The sequence below is a fragment of the Barbus barbus genome, assembly GCF_936440315.1.
Source record: "Barbus barbus genome assembly, chromosome: 3".
Lineage (NCBI taxonomy): Eukaryota > Metazoa > Chordata > Actinopteri > Cypriniformes > Cyprinidae > Barbus > Barbus barbus.
Window position 1 is genome coordinate 43,119,269 of NC_136731.1, and position 27,319 is coordinate 43,146,587.

General features: G+C 37.7%; 1 protein-coding gene across 1 annotated transcript; it reads left to right on the top strand.

Annotated features, from left to right (window-relative positions):
• Positions 1 to 4,756: 4,756 nt before the first annotated feature.
• Positions 4,757 to 26,238, top strand: LOC306852168 (caspase recruitment domain-containing protein 11). The gene is made up of 24 exons (XM_079388838.1): positions 4,757 to 4,877; positions 7,107 to 7,328; positions 10,100 to 10,237; positions 12,776 to 12,962; positions 16,557 to 16,695; positions 16,789 to 16,959; positions 17,035 to 17,154; positions 18,104 to 18,229; positions 18,322 to 18,489; positions 19,061 to 19,150; positions 19,236 to 19,272; positions 19,492 to 19,532; positions 19,618 to 19,706; positions 19,840 to 19,886; positions 20,624 to 20,741; positions 20,819 to 20,975; positions 21,056 to 21,179; positions 22,848 to 23,088; positions 23,430 to 23,496; positions 23,574 to 23,676; positions 23,751 to 23,909; positions 25,462 to 25,568; positions 25,648 to 25,763; positions 25,866 to 26,238. Exons 1-24 carry the CDS (start codon positions 4,871 to 4,873, stop codon positions 26,068 to 26,070), a joined length of 2,979 nt encoding a protein of 992 aa, XP_079244964.1. The 5' UTR covers positions 4,757 to 4,870; the 3' UTR covers positions 26,071 to 26,238.
• The last annotated feature ends 1,081 nt before the right edge of the window (positions 26,239 to 27,319 follow it).

A 27,319-nucleotide genomic window follows, 5' to 3' on the forward strand; every position in this document is an offset into this window, starting at 1 on the left:
TGAGAACAAAGTTGGATAGAATATCTATATTCGACTGTAGCTGTGCATATAGCCTACATTTTTGCAACAATATAAACAATCAAGCAGGCAAGATTTGCTAAAAGCCTATTCCTGTAGGAGGCTACACTCTAAAAAATTTTGTTTAACCCAACTTTCCGGGCAGTAACCCAAACGCTGGGTCTAAACAAGCCAATTTTTTACTTGTTGGACCCCAGGAAGAATAGCCACTACCTTCGTAGTGGCTAATGGGGATCCAAATAAACAAATAAAAAATAAATAAATTGCTGGGTTTGTCCATATTTTATGTATTTAACCCAGCATTTTTTAGAGAGTAGGATATACATTTTATTGTTTATTTATTATTATTTTATCAGTGGACCACTGGATTGTATGCCGTTTGATGTATATCTGTAACATGACTGAATCAGAGATGAAATTCACAGCTCATGCTCAGACATGATCACCTGACACGTGATCATGTTATCATTGTTTGTGAAGTTATCAACTGTTTAAGCCCCTCATCAGAGGTGTCATGCCCATGCCCATTTCACTTAGTTCAACTCTGATGAGTCAAATGAATGAATTTATTGAAATGACTCATTCTACTGTATGAAGCTCAGGCCTACTAAAGTCACAGATCTCAATATGAACTCCAACATTTGTCATTACATCATTTGTTTAGCTCTATACCCTTTTGATTCATGTGTCATCTGAAAAACATGCTCTTTTCTGTATCTTCTAAGCAGAGAAATGGTCATGTTCCTCTGGCCGCAGCAGCCCTGATGATGTCAGATCCTATTCAGCTGTCTATTAATGGCACAACAGTAGTTTAATGTGTCTGAAAGGAGTCATAAAGCGTCATTCTTCTGCAGAACAAAGCTCTGATTATGTGTTCGGATCAGATGGAAAGAAGCTGCTCTCGGCTGCCCTTCGTCGCATTCCTCCTTCGCAGAATCGCTGGATGTCTCTTGATCTCTGCTTCTGGTCGAGTGTTTGGTTTTGTGGCTGGTGGCACAGAGAGATGATTGAGCACAAGACAGACGAATGAACAGAAGATGCAGAATGAGACACTACAATACTGTCAAACACTGAGCTGAAACACATGGTCAACATAATAAACCTTAGTCAGGGTGGCACCATAGTTAATATTTGTCAGGAATGAAACTGAGGCTGTGATAGAGGTACAGTGCACTGTTGTTCAACAGCATGCCAGTTGTTCAGCTGATGAAGCATCTTTCCAAAAACTTTCAAGAACTATGTAAAAATCAATATGGCATCTACAGAAGACTTTACAGACAGTACAGTTAGCTAATATAAAATTTGTTTATTTATTTGATTGAGAATCGAGCATATTGTAGGCCTACAAACAAAAATACTTAACCCAACATTCCAGGGGTATATAAAGGGAAGAAGCCAATCAGTCAATCAGTCGTCAATAAAATCAATCAATTAATAAAACGTTATGCCTGTTAAATGACTTAGTTCATATTGCTTTCAAGCTCTTACCTTTAGATAGCCTATATTCATATTTTAATGTCAGGTTTAAATTGTTCAAACATAGACAATCATGTTCACTCCTTTGCATTTACAGTTTTTCTCAATTGCTTTGGCTCAGTTCTCAAATGATTTTTTTATTTCCCAAAACATTAAGTTCAGATCTCTGAACAATTCGCTTCTTTTTCACATCAGATTGGAATTTCTTATTGATTTGAGCAAATTGCAAATGCTTTGGCACATGTGTGCAAAGAGTACATACAACTGTCTGCAGTTTGGACAACAAATAATTGCATATGGCTTGTTGATCAAAACTGATGACTCGATTCTCACTTACACTGTCAAACACTTCAGAACTTCTCAGATATTTTTTATTGTGTAAGCCATCACATTCAAAACGATCTATTCAATTATCATAATTAGTATACATGAATGTATATTCTAAAATATATCTGACATTGACATTGTTTGTAATGTCTGCTAAATTGGCACATGACCTCTAATTGCATTCGCAATCTAATTGCAAATTACCTCTTAATATGAATCAACCATTTAACCATTTAACCAATCAACTTTGGGAGTATATATATATATATGTAGATTGCCCACAGCACAATCACTGCTGTAGAATTTTTTGAGAATGGAGGACGTTCACAACCCTGAACTGCAGCAACATGCTCGTGGAAGAGCAATTGGAAGGTGTGTAAGAATACGTGGTGGTGGTAGAGGAAGAAATAATCGAGGAAGAGGTGGAAATAGAAGAGTCAGAGTCTCTGATGAAATCAGAGCCACACTTGTGGATCATGTCATAAATCATGGTTTTACAATGGAAGAGGCTGGTCGAAGAGTGCAGCCTAATGTAAACAGGTCCACAGTGTCATCAATTGTGCAAACCTTTCGTAGGGAAAACCGGTAAATATGTATTTTTTTGTTTTACAGTATGTAAAGTATTTTTACAGTATAAACAACAATATTGTAAAGGTAAATGCAAGTCTAATTGTTTATTCTATAGAACTGCACGACAACCTCGCGCTGGTGGCAGAGCAGCAGTATTTAACCAACTGCAAGAACAAGAAATTTGCAACATGGTCATAGCCAACAATTCCATCAGGCTAAGAGAGATCCAAAGTGCAGTCATAAATGACAATAATGTCTTTGCAAATATAAATTCTGTCAGCATTTCCACCATAGACAGAGTTTTAAAAAGACATCAGATGACTATGAAACAGCTCTATAAGGTGCCATTTGAGAGGAATAGTGAAAGAGTCAAGGCGTTGCGGTACCAGTATGTCCAGGTAAACCATTGGTGTGCACTTAGTGAGTTTTCCTGTATTTCTAAGATGCCTGTATTACTTTACTGTAAGTTTCAGAAACCCATAAGAAAATACATTTACTGTTACTTTTTTTTCTGTGTTTCTTCATAGAGAATTATGGAGTTAGAAGTACATGAAACGACCCACATTCTTGTTTTTGTGGACGAGGCTGGGTTTAATCTGTCCAAAGGCCGGAGACGTGATTGGACACCAAGCCACAATTGACACACCAGGCCAACGTGGGGCCAATATTACAATGTGTGCTGCCATTTCAGAGAACGGTGTGAGCACACATATTCCACACATTGGGCCCTATAATACCCAACTTCTCCTGGCCTTCCTAAATGCACTTTACAGAGACCTGATTCCAGAACAAGAAAGAGGTTTAGTTAGACCACATTTGCCTAATTATGTTGTTGTCTGGGATAATGTCAGCTTCCACCGAACCAACAGTGTTGGGGACTGGTTTGCTGCACATGAAAGGATAACCGTGGAATTCCTTCCACCATACTCTCCATTCCTAAATCCAATAGAATAGTTTTTTTCAGCATGGAGGTGGAAAGTGTATGATCATAGACCACAAAATCAGATGTCTTTGTTGGATGCCATGAATGCTGCATGTGAGGACATCACAGCTGACCATTGCAGGGGATGGGTGCGGCATTCAAGGAGATTTTTTCCACGGTGTGTGGCAATGGAAAACATCAGATGTGATGTTGATGAAAATCTTTGGCCTGACCAACGTGAGCGACAAGATGTCCACCAAGTATAATTTGTTTTTTTTCCCCATGAATGTTATTTGTTGTTTTTGTGTATTTGTGGTAATACACAAATATGAAATGTAAAGTGAAATCTTGTTACTCTTGTCAGTTACTTTACATGTACAGTAATACACTTGTATTGTGTATATACACATGAAGTACAAAAATAAACACTGTACAAATACAAATGTTCATAGACTTTTTTTTTTTTTTTTTTTCTTCTACATACTATTGACTTTTCTCAACAAATATGAGATTTGTTTAAACCCTTAATTTTCATGGTTGACTGTTGTGGTGAAAAAACAACTAAACATTTTGACCAGTGTGGCTCACACAATGACAAAAATACTTTAGATTTTGGTGGCCTTGGCCATATTATTGACACAATAACTAGGTTTTGAAGCATGAATTAAATGTTTTGGGTGAGTAACTACATTTTGCAGACATGCTATAAAGTTTTGAAGTTCCTGCAAACAGTTGTGACATTTGCACTCACAGTTTAGAGAATGTTAAGACTGTTTCGAAAAATGTGCCAAAGCAATTGAGAAAAACTGTAATCAATAAAACAATGCGCAAATATACAATTAAAAAATACTGCTATTTATCACCATCCGACGAGAAACACATTAACATCACATCAGCTTCTACAAAATTAATATTTTTTTTGTAAAATAAATTCTCTCAAAAAGTAGGCCTACCTGCACATTCAAAAATGATAGATAGACAGACAGACAGATATATAGATAGATAGACAGACAGACAGATAGATAGATAGATAGATAGATAGATAGATATCTGAAGCAGGAGTGTCTGTCTGGTCAGTCCGTGTTTCATGTCCAGTCTGGTGTCTCCCTCCAGTGGATCCTCCTCATCCTCACAGACATGAACTAACAGGTCACTGAACTCTCTGACCCGCCCGGAATGTGACTAATCACGCCGGATATTAGTTACAAATTAACTCGAGCGTTGCAACACGACGTTTTCACCGTGACTTTCATATTTTATTGCGTGACTCGGGTATTTATGTTTTCCCCTACATTTCTCCGAACTCTGACTGAGCGTTATTTTTTTCTATAATAATTAGGCCTACGTTAAATCGATTCATGAAGTTTAAATGTAAATAGTGTTGGTGTCAAGGGAGAAAGGGAGGCGAAAGTAAACGATTATGTCAATGTAGCTTTGACTCCTGAGAGAGAGAGAGAGAGAGAGGGGGGATCGCCTCGCATCTTCTCATCTGGGTTGTGTCTGTCTGAAGTGCAGCTGTGTTCATTTCTCTCATCTCATTCGTTCTTCAGCTGAATCATGAGCGGTAAGACCTTTAACTTCCAGTTCTTTATCTGTTCAGCCTCATCAGCAGCTTGACAAACCGGATATACAGAATAAAATCAATCAATTAAACAATCGTTTGATTCGGTGATACTAAGGCATTATGTGATATTATGGGGAAAAAGCACGTTTATATTTAAAACTTGACTAGTTTTTTCAGTGTCCTTGACACACAGGTGATTGCATTATTCTTGTGTTGTGTTGTGTTTCGTAACGAAGCCTATTGCTTGTTTGTAGCCTATATCAGTTAGTGTATAATGAAAAAAAATGATGTCCCTGCTGAAAAAGCTATAGAACCCTGCCCAAAACACAATATAAAATCTAATGGATTTAATGTTTTAATGGGAATTGTATTGGTTTTAATGGAAACTATAATGGTGTCTACTGGTATGAGATGGATGTTAAATCCTATTGGAGAAATGCCCAAAACACACTACAAAAAGGAATTTTGTAATGGTGTTACTGGAAAAAGCTAATAGTTTATAATGGTATTTTAATGGAAACCATTGGAATTTCTGTGATGGTTTCTATAGTTTTTTTTAATTTGAAACTCCAAGAATTGGTAGTCATTTTCACAAGTAGCCTAATTACAAAGAAACAGCACATTACACTGAATTAAACGTGACAATTGTATGTAAAAAGACTTTTTTGTACTTGTTTTTGTACAACGTACTTATTTTTTTGTTTTATTTATAACCTTGCATTAGCGTAGTTTTATGTTAGCATTGTTTCAGTATTACTGTATTAGTATTGCTTGTTTGTAACGCAGCCTGTCGTGTGTGTAGTATGCGTTAATGTTAGTGTACAGTAGTCTAGTGTGCTTGTGTTAGTGTACAATAAAGTAGTGTTGTCCTTCCCAGCTCTGGATTCCTTCACTATGAGACATTCATTAGATTCCAGCATGTGTTTGGACCTGCCTTACCTGAACACAAACCCCTCACACACCTCTAATCTTCATCATCTCTCAAGAGGAAGACCATAGTTTGTTTGGAAACAGTATATTCAGTGTATTTGTGTGCTTCTACACAAATCACAAATAAGATCTTTTTAATGCCTCAAACTGTTTGCCACAGGTTAAAAGTTAGAGATCTCTACAAGAATGCTTTTATAGCTCTGCGCTCTCACTGGATGATGCCAGTTTAGTTGTTTGGGTGTGTTGTATTCATGTGAAGGAATTTTAGAAGGATCTAGACTAAGATGATGATTAAATGAATCGTAACTGATATGCCTAGTCTCCCGAGAAACCTCAGAGCGGTAACGATTTGGTGTGCAGGTATAAGCAGGTTTTGTTTTCCTCCAGCAGCGGTATCGGTCTGTGATTATCTCTCAAGTTCAGTGAGAGGTCTGCATGGTACCATCAGCATTCCCCAGCTCTTCATGCATTACATTTACAGTCTCACATCTGTGTTTATGATCATGTGGATCTGTGATATCTCCCCTTTGTCACATGCATTCACCCCAATCTCATGAGAAAACATAACTATTTTTAGAGGTGGTGAATTCGTGTGATTATTTTATTATGTGATTTGTATTTTTTTTTTTTTTTTAGTAAGCAAGCATGAAAGTTCACCTCTGAATATAACCATCAGCGGAGCATAGATATCATACAAAAACATACAAACTGAGTTAATAAGATTGTACGATATACAAAGTAGCCACCAGTTCACCAAAACACACTGAAAGAAAGAAATAAAGACAGAAATATCTGTTGAAACAGTCTTCACTCACTCAATTAAAAAGAAACAGCAAGTAACACATAGTAAACAGATTTTTTCTGGAATAGTATTTTCTTACAAAACTTACTTCAATAATTTAGATTTATTTAAAAGTTTCAATGAAAAATGCTTTTTTTTACCTTCACCGTTGGGACTTATTTCGCTTGTGATCTGATGCTGCAAATCTCCAATATCTGTGCATTCACTTGAATCCTTACAATAAGATTGTTTGAAAAACTTTCTCAGATTCGTTCACCAGATTACTGGTACAAAATGATTAGAAGTTTGTTTCGTGAATGAGGCACAGTAACTTTATCATAACACCCATCTGATTTGTTGTGTTGATTTGTAGGTGTCTTATGACCCAAATGTTGTTTGACTTTTGAACTTTTTTGACGTACCAACTAAAGCAACCACAAAAACAGGCACAAACTTGAGCACCGCACTGCTTCGTGTTATGATCGTGAACCTCATAAACGTCTTCTGTTTTCCCGCAGGTGAATGTCCGCTGGGAGACGAGGGTTCGTTCATGTCTCCGTCAGAGGAGGAGAAGTACGAGGAGCTGTGGGAGCGAGTGGAAGGAGTGCGACACAAACTGACCCGCATTTTAAACCCAGCGAAGCTGACGCCGTACCTGCGGCAATGCAAGGTGATCGACGAGCAGGACGAAGACGAGGTGCTGAACTCCACTCAGTATCCACTGAGAATCAGCAGAGCCGGTGAGACACAAAACACCACACATGAACACTTTCCAAACACTGCATTGACAAATGAAGTTGTATAGAACAACAAAAACAATAAAAATACATAAATAAATACATACATACATCCATAAAGTAAAAACCAAAAGTATAAATTTATACAAGGTTAAACATTCCGAGTAATTTTTGACTTTTCAAGGTTTTTTTCTTTATTGACTATCAAAGACCAAACAGGAATTATGACATTATTCTATTCTGACCCCCAAAAAGTCGATTTATGTATAAAGAAATATGAAGTCTAATAAATAAAATCTACTGAATATGAGAATTTGAGTTATGGATAAAGAACATTTCTACTGCAAGTGTTTGTTTTGTGATATACTATAAATATGGTGAATTTACTATAAAAAATATGGTGAGTTTAATGAACCAGCGTCTAATATGGCTTTAATTTTGGGTCAGCTTTATAATTTCGGTTTGGTTTTAATGTGTATAAATGTACTAAGTGTCCAAATCCTCTCAAAACACACACAAAAGCAGTAGAAACGAATGGAAAAACACACATTTTACATTCATATATATATTTCATATTTAATGATTTTTTATTTTATTTGATGGTTTACTCTTTCATGAAGATATTTCCATTGCTTTGTAAAAGTCTGTACAGGACGTCTTACTGCATTTGCACCAGTTTCATGCGAGAACCAGAAGAGAATCGTTTTGCATTTGTAGATTGCATTTAATAGATCACACGATTTATTTGTAAAATTTCTGTATATTTGGGTTGAGTTCTTATTGCATTTACACTGTTTCGACCAATTTCAAGTGAATAATTTTTACATTTTAGATTCCATTTAATAGATGACTCTTTTATTAAAACAGTCCCACCTGTGGGACGCTTGGCGCTCTTTTTTTTGTTGTCCTTTTTCTCTGTCAAATCTTTTAGGAATTGAAAGCTTAGAAGCTCAAGATTCATCCTCTGAACCCATTTTGAAATCTGATATTGTGTTACCATGGAAATGGTACTTTACAATCTTTTGGCGGTCTCCTCCCCCTTAGCAGGCGTTGTCGAGTGTCATATTACAAAATGCATTACGGTCTTTTATAATCAAAACGTTTTATAATCTTGGCAAAAAGCATATCATTGGAAAGATCTGAGTCTGAAGATTCCAGATTTTGTGATAGCAGTAATACTGACAGATAAATCTAGACATTTGTATCAGAAAAATGCATCAGAAAAATGTACTTTTTGTGGTATAATGCCCTAAATAAAATCTCACAGGAACCTCAATTTTTTAATATCAACTTCAAATTTGGAACATAACCTATTTAGACATAAGGCTTTAATTTTTTAGCAATTTTAGAGTGAAACCTGTTATGTAAAATATTTATTATATATAAAATAAAACAAAATTACAGTAAATTTAAACTTCTATAACTTTTTAATGCTTTAATTTTAAATTTTTATTTTTAAATGCAATGCGTTCATAAATTACAACAATTTAAGTTTGGATGGTGCACGTTCATGCCTATTTTAAAAAATGGGGGGTGGCAGTTAAGAGGTTAAAGTGCCAAATTAAACGTGTCTTTTTGACATGTTTCGGTTGAGTTCTGATAGCATTTCAACAGTTTTGACCAGCCGATGTCGTCAGCATGTTTACTGGGCTCTTTGTAAGTGTGAATCATTCAAATGTCTCCCATCGGTAATGGAAAGTACATTTTTTAGAGCTTGTAGTAAGAAAGTACAGCTGTATTGGGAAATTCTGCCATGTCATAATATTGCGTTATTAAACTACAGACACTTTTGTGCCAAATGTTTGCATTCAAGTGTGTTCCTTGAAAAGCTTCAGCCTCATTTCCCTTACTTTTTTGTATCTGGAAAAGTCAATAAGGAACCAAATAAGCTTTTCCTCATGTGTAGTGCAAAGGGTTGTGGGTAATATTTAACCCTTTTACATTGTAATGATTTAGGATGTACTCATAGCCAGTGTTGGGCTAGTTACTCAAAAAAAATTATAATTTGTTTTACTAGTTACATTATTTTTCTTCACGCCCCACAGAAGTTCTTCTAGAATGTTACTAACAACATATTTCTGCCTCATCATTTGACCAAAATCCACTTTGGATCGCAGTCAGAAGTTATTATAAACACTCAATGATTGATAGTGACATTCAAGCAGAAGTGGTGTATTAATATCATTAATTGTCACGTGAAGCTAATTGTAATTTCTCTGTTACCCATATACGATTATATTTCGTTATGTATTTGATCAAATCACATAAGTTTGTAAGAAACTGTTTAGTTTTACAAAAAGATGTTGAATTATAGTACTATAATGTAGCACATGCTGATCAGAGGGATGTAATGCCAGAGTAAAGTAATACACAACAGCGTTCAGATCATCTTTTTTTCCTGACAAAATCAATATAATGCAATATTTCTATTTTGAATGTAAGCTTTTCCTTATTCCAAGCTTGCCTGCTGCCCTGGGACACCACATGCATGTGCAAGTCCTGAAAATGATGAAAATAAATCAATTATTTAATTGTTGGATTTTAAATCAGCGGGGTTGAGGCACTACTAGTTACTGCAAAAAGTAATATTACAGTAACTATGTTACTAGTAACTAGTTACTGCACAACACTGCTCATAGCATACTATTTATGGTGGATAGTAATTGAATCTGGATTCAAATGTTCACATTAAAAGAGAATCAGTGGAGGAATGTGATTGGTGGCCGTGTGTGCCTGTATCAGTGTGCAGAGATTTGATTGGCTATTGTGCTCAGGCCGTTTATTGGACATCCTGAGGGGGCGTGGCGAGCGTGGTCTCCAGGCCTTCATGGAGTCATTGGAGTTTTACCATCCGGAGCAGTTCACGCAGCTGACCGGGCAACAGCCGACACAGCGCTGCTCCATCATGCTGGGTGAGTATGACTCAATTCACAATCCTACACAAGTATACTACTCATACTATTTCTTGTATGTTTCTGAACTTGCATCATCTCACTCATTATTATATCAAATGGAGCGAATGCTAATTTACTGCTTTCTGAATACTGGTTCAGTGAACACAGTAATAGTATGTGAAACGGAATATAATATATTATTTTTGGAATTTTAATTATTTAGAATTTTTAACATGTCATCCAGGCATTATTTGCATACTGTGCACTGTGTGCATGCTATATACAGGTCCTTTTCAAAAAATTAGCATATTGTGATAAAGTTCATTATTTTCTGTAATGTACTGATAAACATTAGACTTTCATATATTTTAGATTCATTACAACACAACTGAAGTAGTTCAAGCCTTTTATTGTTTTAATATTGATGATTTTGGCATACAGCTCATGAAAACCCAAAATTCCTATCTCAAAAAATTAGCATATTTCATCCGACCAATAAAAGAAAAGTGTTTTTAATACAAAGAAAGTCAACCTTCAAATAATTATGTTCAGTTATGCACTCAATACTTGGTCGGGAATCCTTTTGCAGAAATGACTGCTTCAATGCGGCGTGGCATGGAGGCAATCAGCCTGTGGCACTGCTGAGGTGTTATGGAGGCCCAGGATGCTTCGATAGCGGCCTTAAGCTCATCCAGAGTGTTGGGTCTTGCGTCTCTCAACTTTCTCTTCACAATATCCCACAGATTCTCTATGGGGTTCAGGTCAGGAGAGTTGGCAGGCCAATTGAGCACAGTAATACCATGGTCAGTAAACCATTTACCAGTGGTTTTGGCACTGTGAGCAGGTGCCAGGTCGTGCTGAAAAATGAAATCTTCATCTCCATAAAGCTTTTCAGCAGATGGAAGCATGAAGTGCTCCAAAATCTCCTGATAGCTAGCTGCATTGACCCTGCCCTTGATAAAACACAGTGGACCAACACCAGCATCACTGACTGTGGGTACTTGACACTGGACTTCAGGCATTTTGGCATTTCCCTCTCCCCAGTCTTCCTCCAGACTCTGGCACCTTGATTTCCGAATGACATGCAAAATTTGCTTTCACCCGAAAAAAGTACTTTGGACCACTGAGCAACAGTCCAGTGCTGCTTCTCTGTTCAAAAGTGGCTTGACCTGGGGAATGCGGCACCTGTAGCCCATTTCCTGCACACGCCTGTACACGGTGGCTCTGGATGTTTCTACTCCAGACTCAGTCCACTGCTTCCGCAGGTCCCCCAAGGTCTGGAATCGGTCCTTCTCCACAATCTTCCTCAGGGTCCGGTCACCTCTTCTCGTTGTGCTGCGTTTTCTGCCACACTTTTTCCTTCCCACAGACTTCCCACTGAGGTGCCTTGATACAGCACTCTGGGAACAGCCTATTCGTTCAGAAATTTCTTTCTGTGTCTTACCCTCTTGCTTGAGGGTGTCAATGATGGCCTTCTGGACAGCAGTCAGGTCGGCAGTCTTACCCATGATTGCGGTTTTGAGTAATGAACCAGGCTGGGAGTTTTTAAAAGCCTCAGGAATCTTTTGCAGGTGTTTAGAGTTAATTAGTTGATTCAGATGATTAGGTTAATAGCTCGTTTAGAGAACCTTTTCATGATATGCTAATTTTTTGAGATAGGAATTTTGGGTTTTCATGAGCTGTATGCCAAAATCATCAATATTAAAACAATAAAAGGCTTGAACTACTTCAGTTGTGTTGTAATGAATCTAAAATATATGAAAGTCTAATGTTTATCAGTACATTACAGAAAATAATGAACTTTATCACAATATGCTAATTTTTTGAAAAGGACCTGTACTTCAGAGGTATGACAGCATGATAAATGAACAGATTCAAGTTAAGTGAGTTTATGCTGAAACCAAAGACATTTTTATAAAATTAAGTGATTTTTACTTAAAGCAAGAACAATTTTATCAAAGATATGTAAGTATATGCATAATGAAACAGATTTATCAAAATTATGTGGACTGTATGCGTCAGACAAGAACACATTTTTCAGAATTAGGTGTTTATACTAAAAACTAAAAACACAATTATGTGGATTTATGCTAAAAAAAGAACAACTTTATGAAAATTATTTAAATTTATGCATAACAAAAGAACAAATTCATTCAAATTAAGTGGGTTTATGCTAAAACAACTTTTTTTCAAAATTAAGTTTATGCTTAAATCAAATTATGTGAATTTATGCATATAAACAATTTATCAAAATTAAGTGATTTTATTTTAAAACAAACAAATTGAATAAATTATTTTATCATCTTTTTCTTGTTTTAAACAAAACTCTAATTTATTAAATTTGATAAATTTATCAGAAAACAAGACTTAATATCTTAAGTCCTCTTGTCTGACTATTTAAGAATGTTTAGATATTTGCACTGGAAAACAAGACAAATAGTGAGAATTTAACTCAAAGTAATAATTTTTTGCTATATAGAGCCCAAATCTTCCTCTAGGAAGAGACATTAATCAGCACGCAGCAGTTCTAGCTGTTTGTTGATGTTTTGTGTGTAGATGAGGAGGGTCCTGAGGGTCTGACTCAGTTTCTGCTGCTGGAGGTTCGTAAGCTGCGAGAGCAGTTGCACTGCAGCCGTGTGTGTGAGCGGCGTCTGTCTCAGCGCTGTCGCGTGGCCGAGGACGAGCGCAGCCGAGCTGAACGCAAAGCGCAGGAGCTGCGACAGGACCGCATACAACTGGAGAGGTGAAGAAAACACATCCAATTTCTTCAATTTAAAGTGCATTTACCCTTTTAAACATTTCTTATTTTCACTTAATCAAAACTTGATATACTAAAATAAAAACTACATAGACAATAAAAAAAAATTACTAAAACTTTAAATTAAATAAAGGAAAATAGAAAAATAAAATCAATGTCTAAATAAGGAAGTACTAAACACTGGTCTATACATAGTACATATACACACAGACAGATAGACAGATAGACAGATAGATAGATAGAAGCGGGGTGAATGAGAGCACAGACATAGTTGTAGCTGAATTAACCCCGGAGGGTGATTTATTCACACAAATGTTAAAGTGCAGTGAAGACATGACGTTGTGCGGTGATAGCGCAGTGTGGCTTTTGCAGCAAGGCGTCTGTGTGAAGTGAAGCTCGTCTGGGTCTCAGTCTGTCACTGTTAGGGGAGAGAAAACACACATTAGTTCTATCTCTCATGGAGTCTCAATCCAACTCACAACCAGTGTGTCTTCTCTCCCTGCTTTAAAGGGTGGCCGTGATGAGCGGCAGGTGTGCTGCTCATTAACCTCATGTGTTGGTGCTTGGCGGTGATTGTGAGAGCAGCGTTTCCAGGGCGACGATAATCCACTCCCTGGTGGCTCGCCACAATATATATATATATATATATACGGTATATGTATATAGTACAGTGATACTAAAGACTAATCTCTATCTATCTGTATAGATAGATAGATACAACATTTACTGTTCTAATCCATTACATTTAGTCATTTTAATCATATAATATGTATTGGCATGAAATCAGTATGTTAATATAAAATTAAAAGTATAATTGTCATCTTTATTTTGTTTTAACTTGTAAATAATTTTCAAAAGAGGTTTGTCATTTTAAGATATATCTCACAGTTTTTCATGTAACATGAAAAAATAAATGTGGTTCACATTTCACAGCATATTAATTAATGCTTACATTTTGTTGCAATTGACAATGACAAAAAACACAACAAATCACTGGTAAATAGTGATTTGTTGAATTTTCTTCAGGTTTTGTTCATATACAGTGCCCTCCAAAAGTATTGAACAGTAAAGACAAAATTGCGCCGTTGGCTGTGGAGTCAAGACGTATACAAATATGATTAAACGATTAATATGAGACAAAACTACTACTACTAATTTTATTATTGGGTGACTCAACACATAGATGTTTTACCAGCTAAGAAGTTCAGCACTTTTAGAGATTCATCCCTCTATGTGATGTGAGCATAAGTATTGGAGCAGTTGCCTCACAGGTCTTTCTAAGTGATCAGCTGTGTCCTGTTGTATTAATTCTTCAGATATTAAAAGCAGGGAATGTGTCGGATCAGTTATATCCATTACTTCTGTATTCTGAATCTTGCATTCGAGGATGACACACACAAACCAGGATGAAGACGAGGGAGCTGACTTTGAGAGAAAAGCAAGCAATTTGGATGCTCAAAGAAAAGAGGAAGTCAATTAGAGCTCTAGCAAAAACAAAGGGCATGGAGAAATCAAGAGTTTGGAAACCACCAGCGACACCAGCAACCAACAACGACCTGATCGGCTGAGAAAACAACAGTAGTTGATGACAGACAAATCATAAAAGCTGTGAAAATGAACCCTAAAAGATGTGTCTGTAAAATCACCAACAACTTCCAGAAAGCTGGGGTGATGCTCTGACAATCTACTGTCCTCAGGAGACTTTGACACAGAATTACAGATGCTACACAGCAAGATGCAAACCTCTGACCAGCACCAAAAATAGAAAGACAAGATTAGAGTTGGCAAAAAAGCACAAAGGTGAGCCAGAAGAGTTTTGGAACTGTGTTTATGGACCAATGAGACAAAGATGAACCTTTATCAAAGTGATGGCAAAGCAAAAATGTGGAGAAAAAAAGGGAACTGCAATGATCCCAAGCATACAGCCTCATCTGTAAAGCATGGTGGAGGTGGTGTCATGGCATGGGCATGCATGGCTGTCTCTGGAACAGGCCCTCTCATCTTTACTGATGACTTAATGTAGGATGACAGAAGCAGAATGAATTTGGAAGGGTACAAAACCATCTTGCCTACCAATATTCAAGAAAATGGCACCAGATTCATAGGGGAGTGCTTCATATTGCATCAGGACAATGACCCAAAACACCCTGCCAGTTCAGTCAAGGAATTTATAAGAGCAAAGAAATGGAAAGTCTTAGATTGCCCAAGTCAATCTCCAGATTTAAATCCGATTGAACATGAATTTCACCAGCTGGAGAGGAGAGTAAATGCAGAAACTCCCCAAAACAAGCAACAATTGGGATTGGCTGCAAAAGTATTTCAAAGGATGAGACCAAGAGTCTGGTGATGTCTATGGGTCACAGACTCACTGCTGTGATTGTGTGCAAGGGATCTGCAACTAAATAATAGCTTTTAATCTTTTATATCTGCCTTATGTTCAACTATCCCAATACTTATGCTCACATCAATGAGTGGGATGAACTCTAAAAGTGTTGTTCTTTTATTTGGTAAAACGTGTTGAAACGGCTAATAATAAAATGTGACATTCTGTAGTTTTGTCTCATATTGATCTTTTAATCATATTTGCAAATGTCTTGACTCCACAGCCAACAGAGCAATTTTGTCTTTACTGTTCCAATACTTATGGAGGGCACTGTATACAAAGTTCTGGCATGAAATTCTAGATGGTGCTGTCCAATAGATCTATCTCAATATGACATAAAGACATCATTATCATGTCACAGCTGATTGGTTCTCTCCTGTATTGGTAGCCAATAAGCTCGCTGCTCAACACTTGGCGTTTGCTGTAGCACTAGCAGCGCACTTAAGAAACCTTCCACCTTCCCCAGCTCCACCTGTATATATCTGCTACGGTGTGATAATATATGGTATGGGGGATATATATATATATATATATGTTATATGTGCAGCAGCAGTATTTCTTACATGCTCACAGCAGCATTTTGTGGATGTTTTGGCAGTAGCAATTCTCGGTACTTACTCTCCTGCAGCAGCAGTAGCGTAGCAGATCTATTCCGCCAAGACCAAATACATTAAAGGTGCAATAGGAGATTTCGGAAAATGCTAAGTTTAGCCTGATAGCACTGAAAGTGAACGTCCCACCCTCCCTGCAATTGCCGTCCAAAGCCACGCCCCTGCTCCTGAACGCACATACGCTCAAAGAGCAGAATACCAGAGACTTTTCATATGTATATCTTATCACGTCTGACGGTTATTCTGTTCGAAGTCATTGTGCCCTGCAAAGTGGACATCACCAGATATTCTGCCATGATTCCAGTTCAAAGCGAGCGTATATGTTCCATAATATGTTCCATGACATCTGTGTACCGTGCCACCCCTAATAAATACAGATAAATACATTTAGACCACTTAACTTAATGATTGCTATCAGGATGTGAAGAGAATTTCAACCAGGACAACAAAAAATGTTTCTGAAGACAATCACCTATGGCACTTTTAACGTTTTCATGTACAGTACCAATCCCTCCGAGAGTTGTCATGACAGAAATATATATATATTATATTTTCTATGCGTGTGTTTATGTGTTTATGTGTCAGGTTGAGGCAGGACTGGGAGTCTGGCAGTCGTGAGTTGGGTTTACTGAAGGAGAGACATCTGGAACAGGCTGTGAAATACTCACGAGCGTTAGAGGAACAACGCAGAGCTACAGCGCGCGAGAGAGAACTGCTCACAGAGGTAGTCAACATTAATCAGTATTTCACACTCCAGATACACACAGTTCATGTCAGGCTCAAAGTGAGTGTGTCCATGCGATGATACCACTGACAGGTGGAGCATCTCAGGAAGAGATTACAGGAGGTGGAGAAACAAGTTCATGGCGGCTCCGGGCCCTCGTTGTCTCATCACTCGAGCATTGGGGTGTGTGATGGCACCCCCGCAGGACCGGAGGAGACACCACCGCTCGCCGTGAGAAACAGAGAGCTTAACTCTGGAAATCAGGTCAGAGTCATGTGAGGGACCCTGCTGACACTTACAGGAGTGTGTGTCGGTCGTCTGATGTATTGTGTGTTTTAGGCTCTGTTGGACATCCTGAAGCAGGACCGGCGGGAGGCGTCGGAGCAGCGGCAGGAGCTGAGCAGCACCATCGCCCGACTGCAGGGGGAGCTGGAGAGCTCTGAGACTCAGAGAGAGAAAGTAAGAGCGGACCTCTGCGTGTCTGTGGTGTTTATAGGCTCAATGGCCGTTTCTCAATATGCGTACTTGTCTGTACTTGTGTTCTTGTGAAACGTCATCAGTCGCTGCCCAAGTACTGTTCCAATTCAAAGTTCACATCTAGCCAAGTCCAGTTCAAATCCCCGGATGTGTTCTTGATCCGCCCCTTTTACCGAGGATGCATCGAGAGGTGACTTGTGCGGACTTGATACGGGCCATAACCCAGAATTCAGTTCGTCCTCCCGTCCTCGAGAGTTCGTTCTTCCGAGTTGAACTTGGCAAGTCCAAACTCGAAAGGACGGAAGTCCAGACTCTGCGAACTTGGTATTGAGAAACGGTCAATGTGGAATCACATACTAGCATAGTACTCATTTTCTGCCAAATATGAAACAGATAGTATGAGTAGGCTACGCCATTCTGAAATCAGCCTTTGTTTTGTATGCTCTGTAAAGGTGGATTTAACATGTAAATAAAGTGCAGTTGGAAATGTAACTAATTAACATTCATTACAAAATTACAGTTTATTTCTATAGTGCCTTATACAACACAGATGCTTCAAGCAGCTTTAAAGTAATACACAGGAAAAACGGCATCAGTGTTCAGCAATCAGTTAATTCACTTCAATAATTCCAATTTCAATAAAGCAGCTCTAAAGAAGATAATATAGTGTCATGAAGTTAAATTTTTCAGGAATGTCTTGCGCTAGCTTTAAATAGAGGTAAATGGATTGATTTTACTCAATATTTTTTTTAATGAATATGTAATATAATTTTACTAAACTCTTAAATACAGTAAGAATTCCATGTGGTTTAAATGTCATGGTGATGGTTTGACTATACTGGTGTAGCTAGTCAAAAATGTCCTCATTAATATAGTGAAAAAACACCTGTATATGTACATACACGCATACATATATAATATGTTTGAGTAGTTGGCGTCTCAGTGTGAGCAGCTGCAGCTGCGTCTCAGGACTCTGCAGCTGGACTGGGAGACGGAGCAGAGCAGAAGTGTGTCCTACTTCAACCAGATCATGGAGCTGGAGAGAGAGAGAGACCAGGTACCAAACACTCACTCGCACATACACACACATATACACAAACATGCACTTAAAAACTTGTGTGTGTGTGTGTGTTTGTTTGATTGTTTAAGGCGCTGCGCAGTCGCGACAGTCTGCAGCTGGAGTTCACTGACTGCCTCCTGGACAAGAACCGTCTGCGCAAACGTATTGCAGAGCTGCAGAACAGCCTGGAGCAGCTGCAGAGAGAGACGGAGAGAAACCGAGAGCGGAGGGAGCAGAACAACACCTGCATGCACTGCGTACGTCTGCATCACTACACATGGCATGCTTGTGTTTTTCAGTTGGGGTGGTGTCTAAAAAACCACTACTAATCTCCCACCATATACTATACTATACTATATACTACACATATATTAAAGTATAGACTATAATTCATAGTGTACTGTATTGCACCATATCAAACTATACTATACTGAACTGCACCATTCTATACTCTGTTGAATAATATTGTAAAATATGCTTTACTGTACCATAATGTACTATTCAATACTGAACTATACCCACTCTATACTACACTGCACTGTACTATGCAATACTACACTATACTACACTGTACTATATGACACAGTACTGTACTATGTGGTACAATACTACATCATACTGTACTGCACTACACTGCCCCATACTGTAATATACTACATAATACTCATTACATTATACTCTACTGTACTATATGGTACAGTACTACACTGCACTTCACTGTATTGTACTTTAATGCACTACACTGTACTATACCATTACCATATTATACTACATTATACAATACTATACTATACTATACTATACGTGTGTATGTTTGTGTTTCTGTAGTCTCACCTGTCGTTGTTCAGTGAGGATCAGTGTTTCGGCCCGTGTTGTTCCGTTGATTTGAGTCCCGGTCCACTCAGAGCTCAGCTGAAGGTCAGAGTTCACACACACAAACACTGTTGTGTTATGAGTGCACATGTGTGTGTTGTTCCCTCATGCTGTTATTGTGTTTTTACAGTCAACCTCTCAAGCTCAGATCTGTGAACAGTCTGAAGGTGAGTGTTACTGTGTGAATAGTAATAGTATGGATTTAATTTACACGAATGAGAACAGAATTTGATCTGGATTTGAATTGGATAACACCGCTGAGACTGTTTCATAATTGAAAAACTGTACAACATGTTATTTTATACTGTGAAGCAGCTTTGAAACAGTCTGTATTGTGTAAAGCATGTTGATGTTGGTTTTAATGCTGTTGTGTGTTTGTATCACAGACTCCTGCGGTTCTAATTCAGACGAGAATCTGCTCACGCCGGTAAATAATATATCATTTCACTCGATGATTCAGTGATGATCTTGTCCTGTGTTTGAATCTCACTGTGTGTTTTGTGATTGTGCAGGAGTGTAACGCTGAGAAGGATATCAACAGACTCTCCACATTTCCCTTTCCTCCCTGTATGAACTCCATCAACCGCAGAGCAAACATAGAGTAAGACAAATCAAACATTGTAAACTGTTAAATACGTTAATCTACAGCTCAAGCTTTAGTTTACAGACATTACTAAACTAGTGAAGGTCAACGCCTGATTCACTGGCGTCTCACTGTCTGTGTGTGTTTGCAGGTTTGATCTGAACTCTAGGGGGAGCGACGAGAATGAGCCGTATACAGGTGTGTGAACCAGCTCTATATCTGTCTGTTTGTGCATCTTACTCCCAACCTGTCTGTCTGTTACAGGTGGGAGAAAAAAACTATTCTCTTATGTGTCACCATTCTTTGCTCAACAATTCTGAATTGATTCTAAAGAACTGCACGATTGATTCATTTTTAACCACATTTTGTAATTGCAACTTTTTATCTCACAATTCTGACCTTTTTTTTCTCAAGATGTAAGCTCAGATCAAAAGTCAGAATTCTGATTTTCTCACAATTCAGAGTTTTTATATCACAATTCAGACAAAATAAGTCAGAATTGTGAGACATGAAATGGCAGTAATGTTGATAAAAAGATACAAATTTTTTGCTCTTTACTAAATTCTATTTTTGTGTGTTTTGTATTTTAATATCTATTGATCTGGTGATGTTTTTTATCATGTATCTATTGTCTAGCACTTTGGTCAGTGTCAGCTGACTTTAAATGTGCTTTAGAAATAAAATTATTAATTTCATTATAATAAAAAAACACTTCGGAATTAAATTGTATCAATTAAAAAAAAAAAATAAGAAAGTTGGTTTTTGAGAATCATTGCAACTGAAATGTTGGTGTCTTGACAAACTGACCCCTGTATTGTATTGTAAAAATGTCCGATCTTTACCTTTAGAATCAAATTGAATCATGGGACCTGTGAAGATTCTGTCTGTGTTCAGTTTGTATTTAGATTGTTAGTAATGGTGTGTGTGTGTTGTAGAGGACTCAGACTCGTGTGTGTTGAGTTCGTGGAGCTCTCTGCCGTCTCAGCTCTTTCCTCCTGACGTGATCACCGTGACTCCGACTCTCCCGATCAAACCTTCATCATCCTCCCCGCGGTACGAGCCCTTCATCAGCATCAAAATGTCCTTCATCATGTTTGTTTTGTCTCATGTTCCTCTCGTTTGTTTCTTAGATTGTGTCTGGCACTCTCCTCCTCGTCCAAAAGCGTCAGTCTGGCGGAGGACGTCACTATCATTGGAGGAAACCGGACGGGTGTGTTTGTGCAGACGGTCAGAGCGGGTTCACCTGCGCAGATCTGCGGCCTGAGAGAGGGCAGTGAACTACTGGAGGTGAGAGAGACTGAAAACTGTTTCCTGTCAGACGTTCCTCTGTCACTGAAACACATTCAGATCATGTGCTCTGTTGTCAGTTGGATCAGGTGTTGTTCGGCGAGGGTCGTGTTCGTCTCAGTCAGTGTACGGCTGAAGTGGCTCATTTCTCACTGCAGTGGTGGACCGAACCGAACGCGCTCAAACACACACGCAATCCCGACGGTGAGAGACAGACATGTGCTCCATCAGTATTTCTGTGTGCATACATGGAGAATTTGAAATTGATCATGTTCAGATAAATATCATGAGATTGTGAATGTTTTGACATTGCATTTTCGGTAACACTGTTTCTTACTTACTACATAACTAATAAGGAATTAATGAAGAACTAACAGGTAATTATTCATTCACGCTTAATCACTACTCTTAACTACTAACTAAGATCTGTTAACTAATCAGTATGTAATACAATTTTATGATTGTGTTAAGTAACAGTTAGCTAATCAATAACTGATGTATTCGGTCACACCTCCTGAAGAATTATTATTAATTATTATTAATCTACTAGTTAAGGTTCAAGAAATATAAATATGAAGTAACTACTAATGAACAGTCATACACAATTAAATTGAGTTGTGACCCTTTCATAGAAATGTTATTAGCAGCAGCAGTAGTAGTAGTATGAAAATGCAATATTAATAAATGCAATACATTTTATAGAGGTTTTCCCTGTGTAGTGAATTGTTTTGTGAGTGTGTTTTGTAAGAAATCATCTTCCGATAGGAACCCCACCACCTCTCCAGTGCCATGCGATAACTTACCTTAGTTTTTATATATTATATACAGTACTGTATGTGTGCCTCCTCAGCATATACCACATTACCATTAATACAGTACCTGTATGTAAGGCAAGGACTGAGGGAAAGTGAAAATACAGGTAACCCATTAGTAATTAATAAAGAATTATCAAATGATTCTGCAGGACTAATTTTGAACCTGAAACAGTAGTAGACCTATTCTAAAGTTTAAATATAGTAAAACCTTTGAGTTGGATAGTTATGGCAAGACTGTGGAGTTGGGGTTCCTTTCCGAAGCAGATTTCCTCCAGAACATGCACACAATGCAATTATTTAAGATACAGGGGTGAGAACGAGAACGGCGTGACATTTCACCAACTTTACAAGAGGACCAAAACAAAAATGTACAATCGTTTATAATAAACATTTGTACACTCATGGATGACAGTATACTTTTGTCAGTAGACAGTGCTCATCAAGAGCTTTCTTTTGATATATACAGTATATATATGTCTCTTACGCCCTTCTGGTTCTCACCCCTCATTATGTACAATTATAGTAATGAGTCCTTTTGGGTGTGCAGCAAACACGCATATTTCATTTCCATTATAGGCTAATAATAGTAGTAGTGGACTGTAACAAAGATGCTGTCCTTTTACTCAAGTAATTTTGAAAATTAATAGGCCTACTTTTAATTTTACTGGAGTAATATTTTATTGGGGTATCTATACTTTTACTCAAGTACTTGATTTGTGGGCCACAACCTGATTATTATAGTGATTATTTGCGTATAAATGTTCAGTAGTAGTTATTTTTCTTGAACCTTAACTAGTAGATAATTAATAGTAGTTCTTCAGGAGGAATGATGGCAGAATACATCAGTTATTGATTAGCTAACTGTTACTTAACACAATCATAAAATTGTATTACATACTGATTAGTTAACAGATCTTAGTTAGTGGTTAACAGTAGTGAGTTAAGTGTTAATGAATCATTACCTGTTAGTTCTTCATTAATTCCTTATTAGTTATGCAGTAAGTAAGAAACAGTATTCTAAAGTGTTACCACATTTTCTTTTCCTCTCTCTTCTCAGGTTATTCTCGTTTACTCACTGAACTCTCGTCTCCGTCTTTCACTGGCGCCGACTCTTTCTACGTGCGCGTGAACCTTGACCTCTGTCACCATGGCGACCCGCCGTGTCTCAGGGTTTGCTGTGACGACGTGCTGCACGTCACAGACACGCGTTACAATGGTAAATATCAGTGGCGCTGTGTTCGTGTGGACAAACACACAGGGGCGCCGCTGCAGGCCGGAGCCGTGCCCAACTACAACAGGTACATAATGCATACAATACATGATCACTGAAATATTATCAAGTGTTTAAATAGCATCCCTTTAGCTGTAGTGACTAAAAATCTATGAAAAGGCACATAATTGGTGGTTTAGGGTGGGATGGACTCATATAATCTGGTGTTTTTGAAAAATTGTTGCTATTTTGCTGTCCTATGTTTTTTACTCCCATAAAATTGTTTATATATATATATATATATATATATATATATATATATATATATATATATATATATATATATATTAATCACACAAAGGCTTTTCTGATGTCATATCAAACATCTGATGTCATATCAAACATGTCAGACTTGTGTTTTCTCTTCAGGGCTCAGCAGCTGCTGTTGGTGAGACTTCGTACGATGGCGCTGGAACAGAATCAGTGCAGGAGGAAGGTGACGGTCTTTCCGTCTGTCTGTCTGTGTCTGTCTCTCTCACAGACACTGACTGATTGTTTTTTGTCTGTCTGTAGTTCTGTAAGAAAACCTCTGAGCGCGTTCGGCTCATTAAAGCAGTCGCGGCGAACTATCGCGAGATTGGCTCCTCTAGTGCGGTGCTCTACACACTCAGTAACCGTAAGCCCCGCCCACTCTAACATTTAACCAATCAGAGCGAACATTGTGAGTTCTGAACGTGTGGGTGTTTATAGGGCATGAGGAGCAGCTGATCCCGTTCAGTCTGGTTCAGAAGGTTGGGGTCTTCAGCAAACGGCCAGTGGTCTTCTCCCCGTCTATTCTGTCCCGCGGGATCATCGAGCGGCTGCTGCAGCCGGCAGAATCTGGTCTGGACTTCAACACCTGCCATCCAGGTACAGCGGCAGATCCTAACTACAACCACAACCATGCTGCCTGTCCCTTGAAATAAACTAAATATATTCACTGAAAATATACAATACAATATAGAAACAATAAAAAGTATTTATATGCTTTATATTTATATTTTCCCCAGATTTCAACTTAATTGACAGCATCTTCACATAACCCCATTATAATAAATGTCATATACCTGTGCCCCTCAGCAAGAAAATATAGCCTAAATATAACTTTCTAAAAATATAGAAAATATATATTAATAAAGTTATCAAATACTAAATTCTAAATTAAATAAATGAAGAAGTTATTGATTTCCTCGTTTTAATTTTGTTCTTTGATTAACAGACATCACAGCAGCTGGTTATTAGGTTATTTTGTCTGCTACTTTAAAAACTGTCACTGCTGAATTTGATGCAGATCTGACACTGCTTTGAATGTGACTCATAAATAATAAACACTTGCATGCTTTGAATGTGACTCATAAATAAGAAACACTTGCATGCACAGTTTTAAGGCAGCTTTAATAGCCTTCTTTTGTAATTTCATGACTTAACTGATGACATATCTACGACATTGCATACTCGTAGTTTCATTTGGGTTTGAGTATGATACAGCGCTTTAAGATAGCCTAATACAACGCGCGCCGGCGCACTTGAGGAGCATGCTCTACGAGCACAGTGACAGCTGACAGGACAGATATACTGAAGCTCCTCGGCTCCGGTAACGTTTCCGTGCTCGTTTGATTCGCTTCTGGCGCAGAGGTGAAGTTGGAGTTCACGTCTGAAAACTGTCCCATTTAATGTGCTTGTAAAGACGTTCTGCGTCTGAATAAACGCAATTGTTTAGCAGTTTGAGTGAGCATTAATTGCGCTAAATATTTTTAACGCATTAAAAAGAAAAAATTATTCGTCTGTGTTAACGTGCTAATTTTGACACCACTTATATATATATATATATATATAAATAAATAAGTGGTGTCAAAATTAGCACGTTAATCAGTATATGCTTAAATAACCTACTAAAATTACTAAGGATGACAAAACAAGCATAAAATAAATAGCAAAACTTGAACTAAAATTTAAACGAAGATACAAAAATGTACTAAATGCTACAGTACTACCACTAAAATATATATAAAAAATACTAAACAAGGCACAAACACTCATGGAAATTACTACTTTTATTACTACTTATAAAAATAAAGTTACAAAAGAAAAAATGGAAATATAAAAAACTGATTCAAAATTTAATACTATTATCAAAAATGAAAAAAAAAAACAAAACAAATGAAAATGGATAATCTTAAACTTAATTTAAAAGGAAACGAATAATATATAAAAATTCTAAATAATAATAAATCAATTATACTAAAATAACACTGCTACTGCATTTACGGCTGGGATTTACTTTGTTTATTTGAAAATAGTTTGTTTTTAACATGTCATTAAATTTTTTGTGTTAAAAATCTTGATAACTTCTAGTTCATAATTTCAGTAATTTATTATCCATTTTATGGATTGTTTCCCCTGTTATTATTATTGTGTGCAGAGCCAGTGGAAAGTTGTGTGCGTCAGGACAAGAGTGTGTTCCTCATAGACTCTACAGATCAACCACTGGGAATCAAACTACAGAGTATTCAAGAGGTTATTAACCAGGTAAACATTAACACACACACACACACACACTGAGAGTCACAGCTGTGTCAAAACTTTGTGTTTGTGTCTCTGTGTTCAGGACAAGCACTGTCTGCTTCAGCTGGGCTTGAATCATGTGGAGAATCTCCTAAAGCAGAGCATCTATCCCATCATTATCTACATCAAACCCAAAGACAAGAAGGGACGCAAGTTCAGGTGTGGATCTGTATCTTTCTGTCTCTTGACATTGCACTCACAACATCAATCCGACATTGAGGTCTTGATATCACGCAAACATTAATCCGCTGTGTGTTTCAGGAAGCTGTTATCGGGCCACCGAGAGGAGGACCTGATGGAGACCTGTCAGATGGAGGAGCTACAGCTGGAGACTCTTCCTGTGATGTTCAGCACGGTGGAGCCAAACGTGTGGAGCAGCACGGATGAGCTTCTGGCCGTCATACGCAGCACAATCCTGAGCCAGCAGAGCGCCATGGTGTGGCTAGAACAGGAGCGACTCCAGTAGATACGCTTCTTAATGCGTTTCACACTTACTGTTGTTTAGGATTGGTTATGGGACAGATGGATAATGACCATACCTGTCATATAGTGGTTACATCTCATATACTTCATAATGTGAAAATAAAAAAATATATAACAATTTTCAATAAAACTGTATAAGGCATTTTCATGCATGTTTGGCTTGAGTTTTGTTGTACTTGCACAAAGGTTCGTTTCTCTCTTAAAAAATGTTTCGCAAAGCTGCTTCTCAATCTATTCTCAATTTAGTTGGCAATTCATCAGCAGAAAGCAAACAGCAGGACTTCATCTCCCTCGATGAAACTAAACACGGATCAGGCGTCTCTTTCAGAAACGCCAAGTTATTTTTGATCCATCGTTCAGTGCTTTATTTAAGCCGCTCACAATCATCTGCACTAATAGCAGTCATACTAATTATTGGAAACATGCTTCTTTTTAAAGACGGAGTTAACAAGTTCAAGATACAAGATGTAAAATCATTGCTTGAAAAGGATTTTAAATCTTTTATCTTGAATTTATTAACTCCGCCCTCAATACATTTCCATTGCTTGTAAATAAAGCATGTAACAGTAGCAGGGGCTTGTTTCATAAAACCATTTTACCAAATAAACCAGGCTTATTTCAGTTAGTCTGACTTATTTTGAACCAAATCAACTGACGATAAATCAGACTAACTGAAATAAACCTGGCTTATTTGGTAAACTTGTTTTATGAAACAGGCCCCTGTATGTATTATGTTTTAAAGCTAAACTAGATCGTAATAAACCGACCAAATTATTCCCAGTTGGAGGTTAATTATTGCAATTAACGAGCTTAATTAATTCCAATTAAGAGTGTTTAAATATCGCTGCCAGAAGCGGTAACCATGTGCCACTGATCAGATTTCCTGGTTTAACTTGGCTGGATTAACATCTATTGCTGACATGCCTATTGGGGAGGGTTCAACAATATTAAATTGTGTTTGACAATGTGCCATAGTTGGTTTGCTTCAAGATCCCCACCTGTGGCTTTCTCTTAAACCTGGGGTTTTCAAGCCAGCCCTGGAGCACCACAAACACTGCACATTTTGTACGTCTCCCTTTTTGGAAACCCAATCTGGTCTCTGAGGAGTTGAATTGGATGTTAAATCAGGGGGACACACAAACTGTACAGTGGGTGCTCCAGGACTCCAGTCTTAAATTTTGCTTAACGGGGTGTTTTTGACATTGAACCACTATTCGGTTTCAATTTATTAA

Excerpts from the sequence above, each read along its gene's own strand:
- LOC306852168 (XM_079388838.1), top strand. Across the intron at positions 10,238-12,775 it reads GCGCTGCTCCATCATGCTGG|ATGAGGAGGGTCCTGAGGGT; the intron begins GTGAGTATGACT and ends TTTTGTGTGTAG. Across the intron at positions 19,707-19,839 it reads AACCGCAGAGCAAACATAGA|GTTTGATCTGAACTCTAGGG; the intron begins GTAAGACAAATC and ends GTGTGTTTGCAG.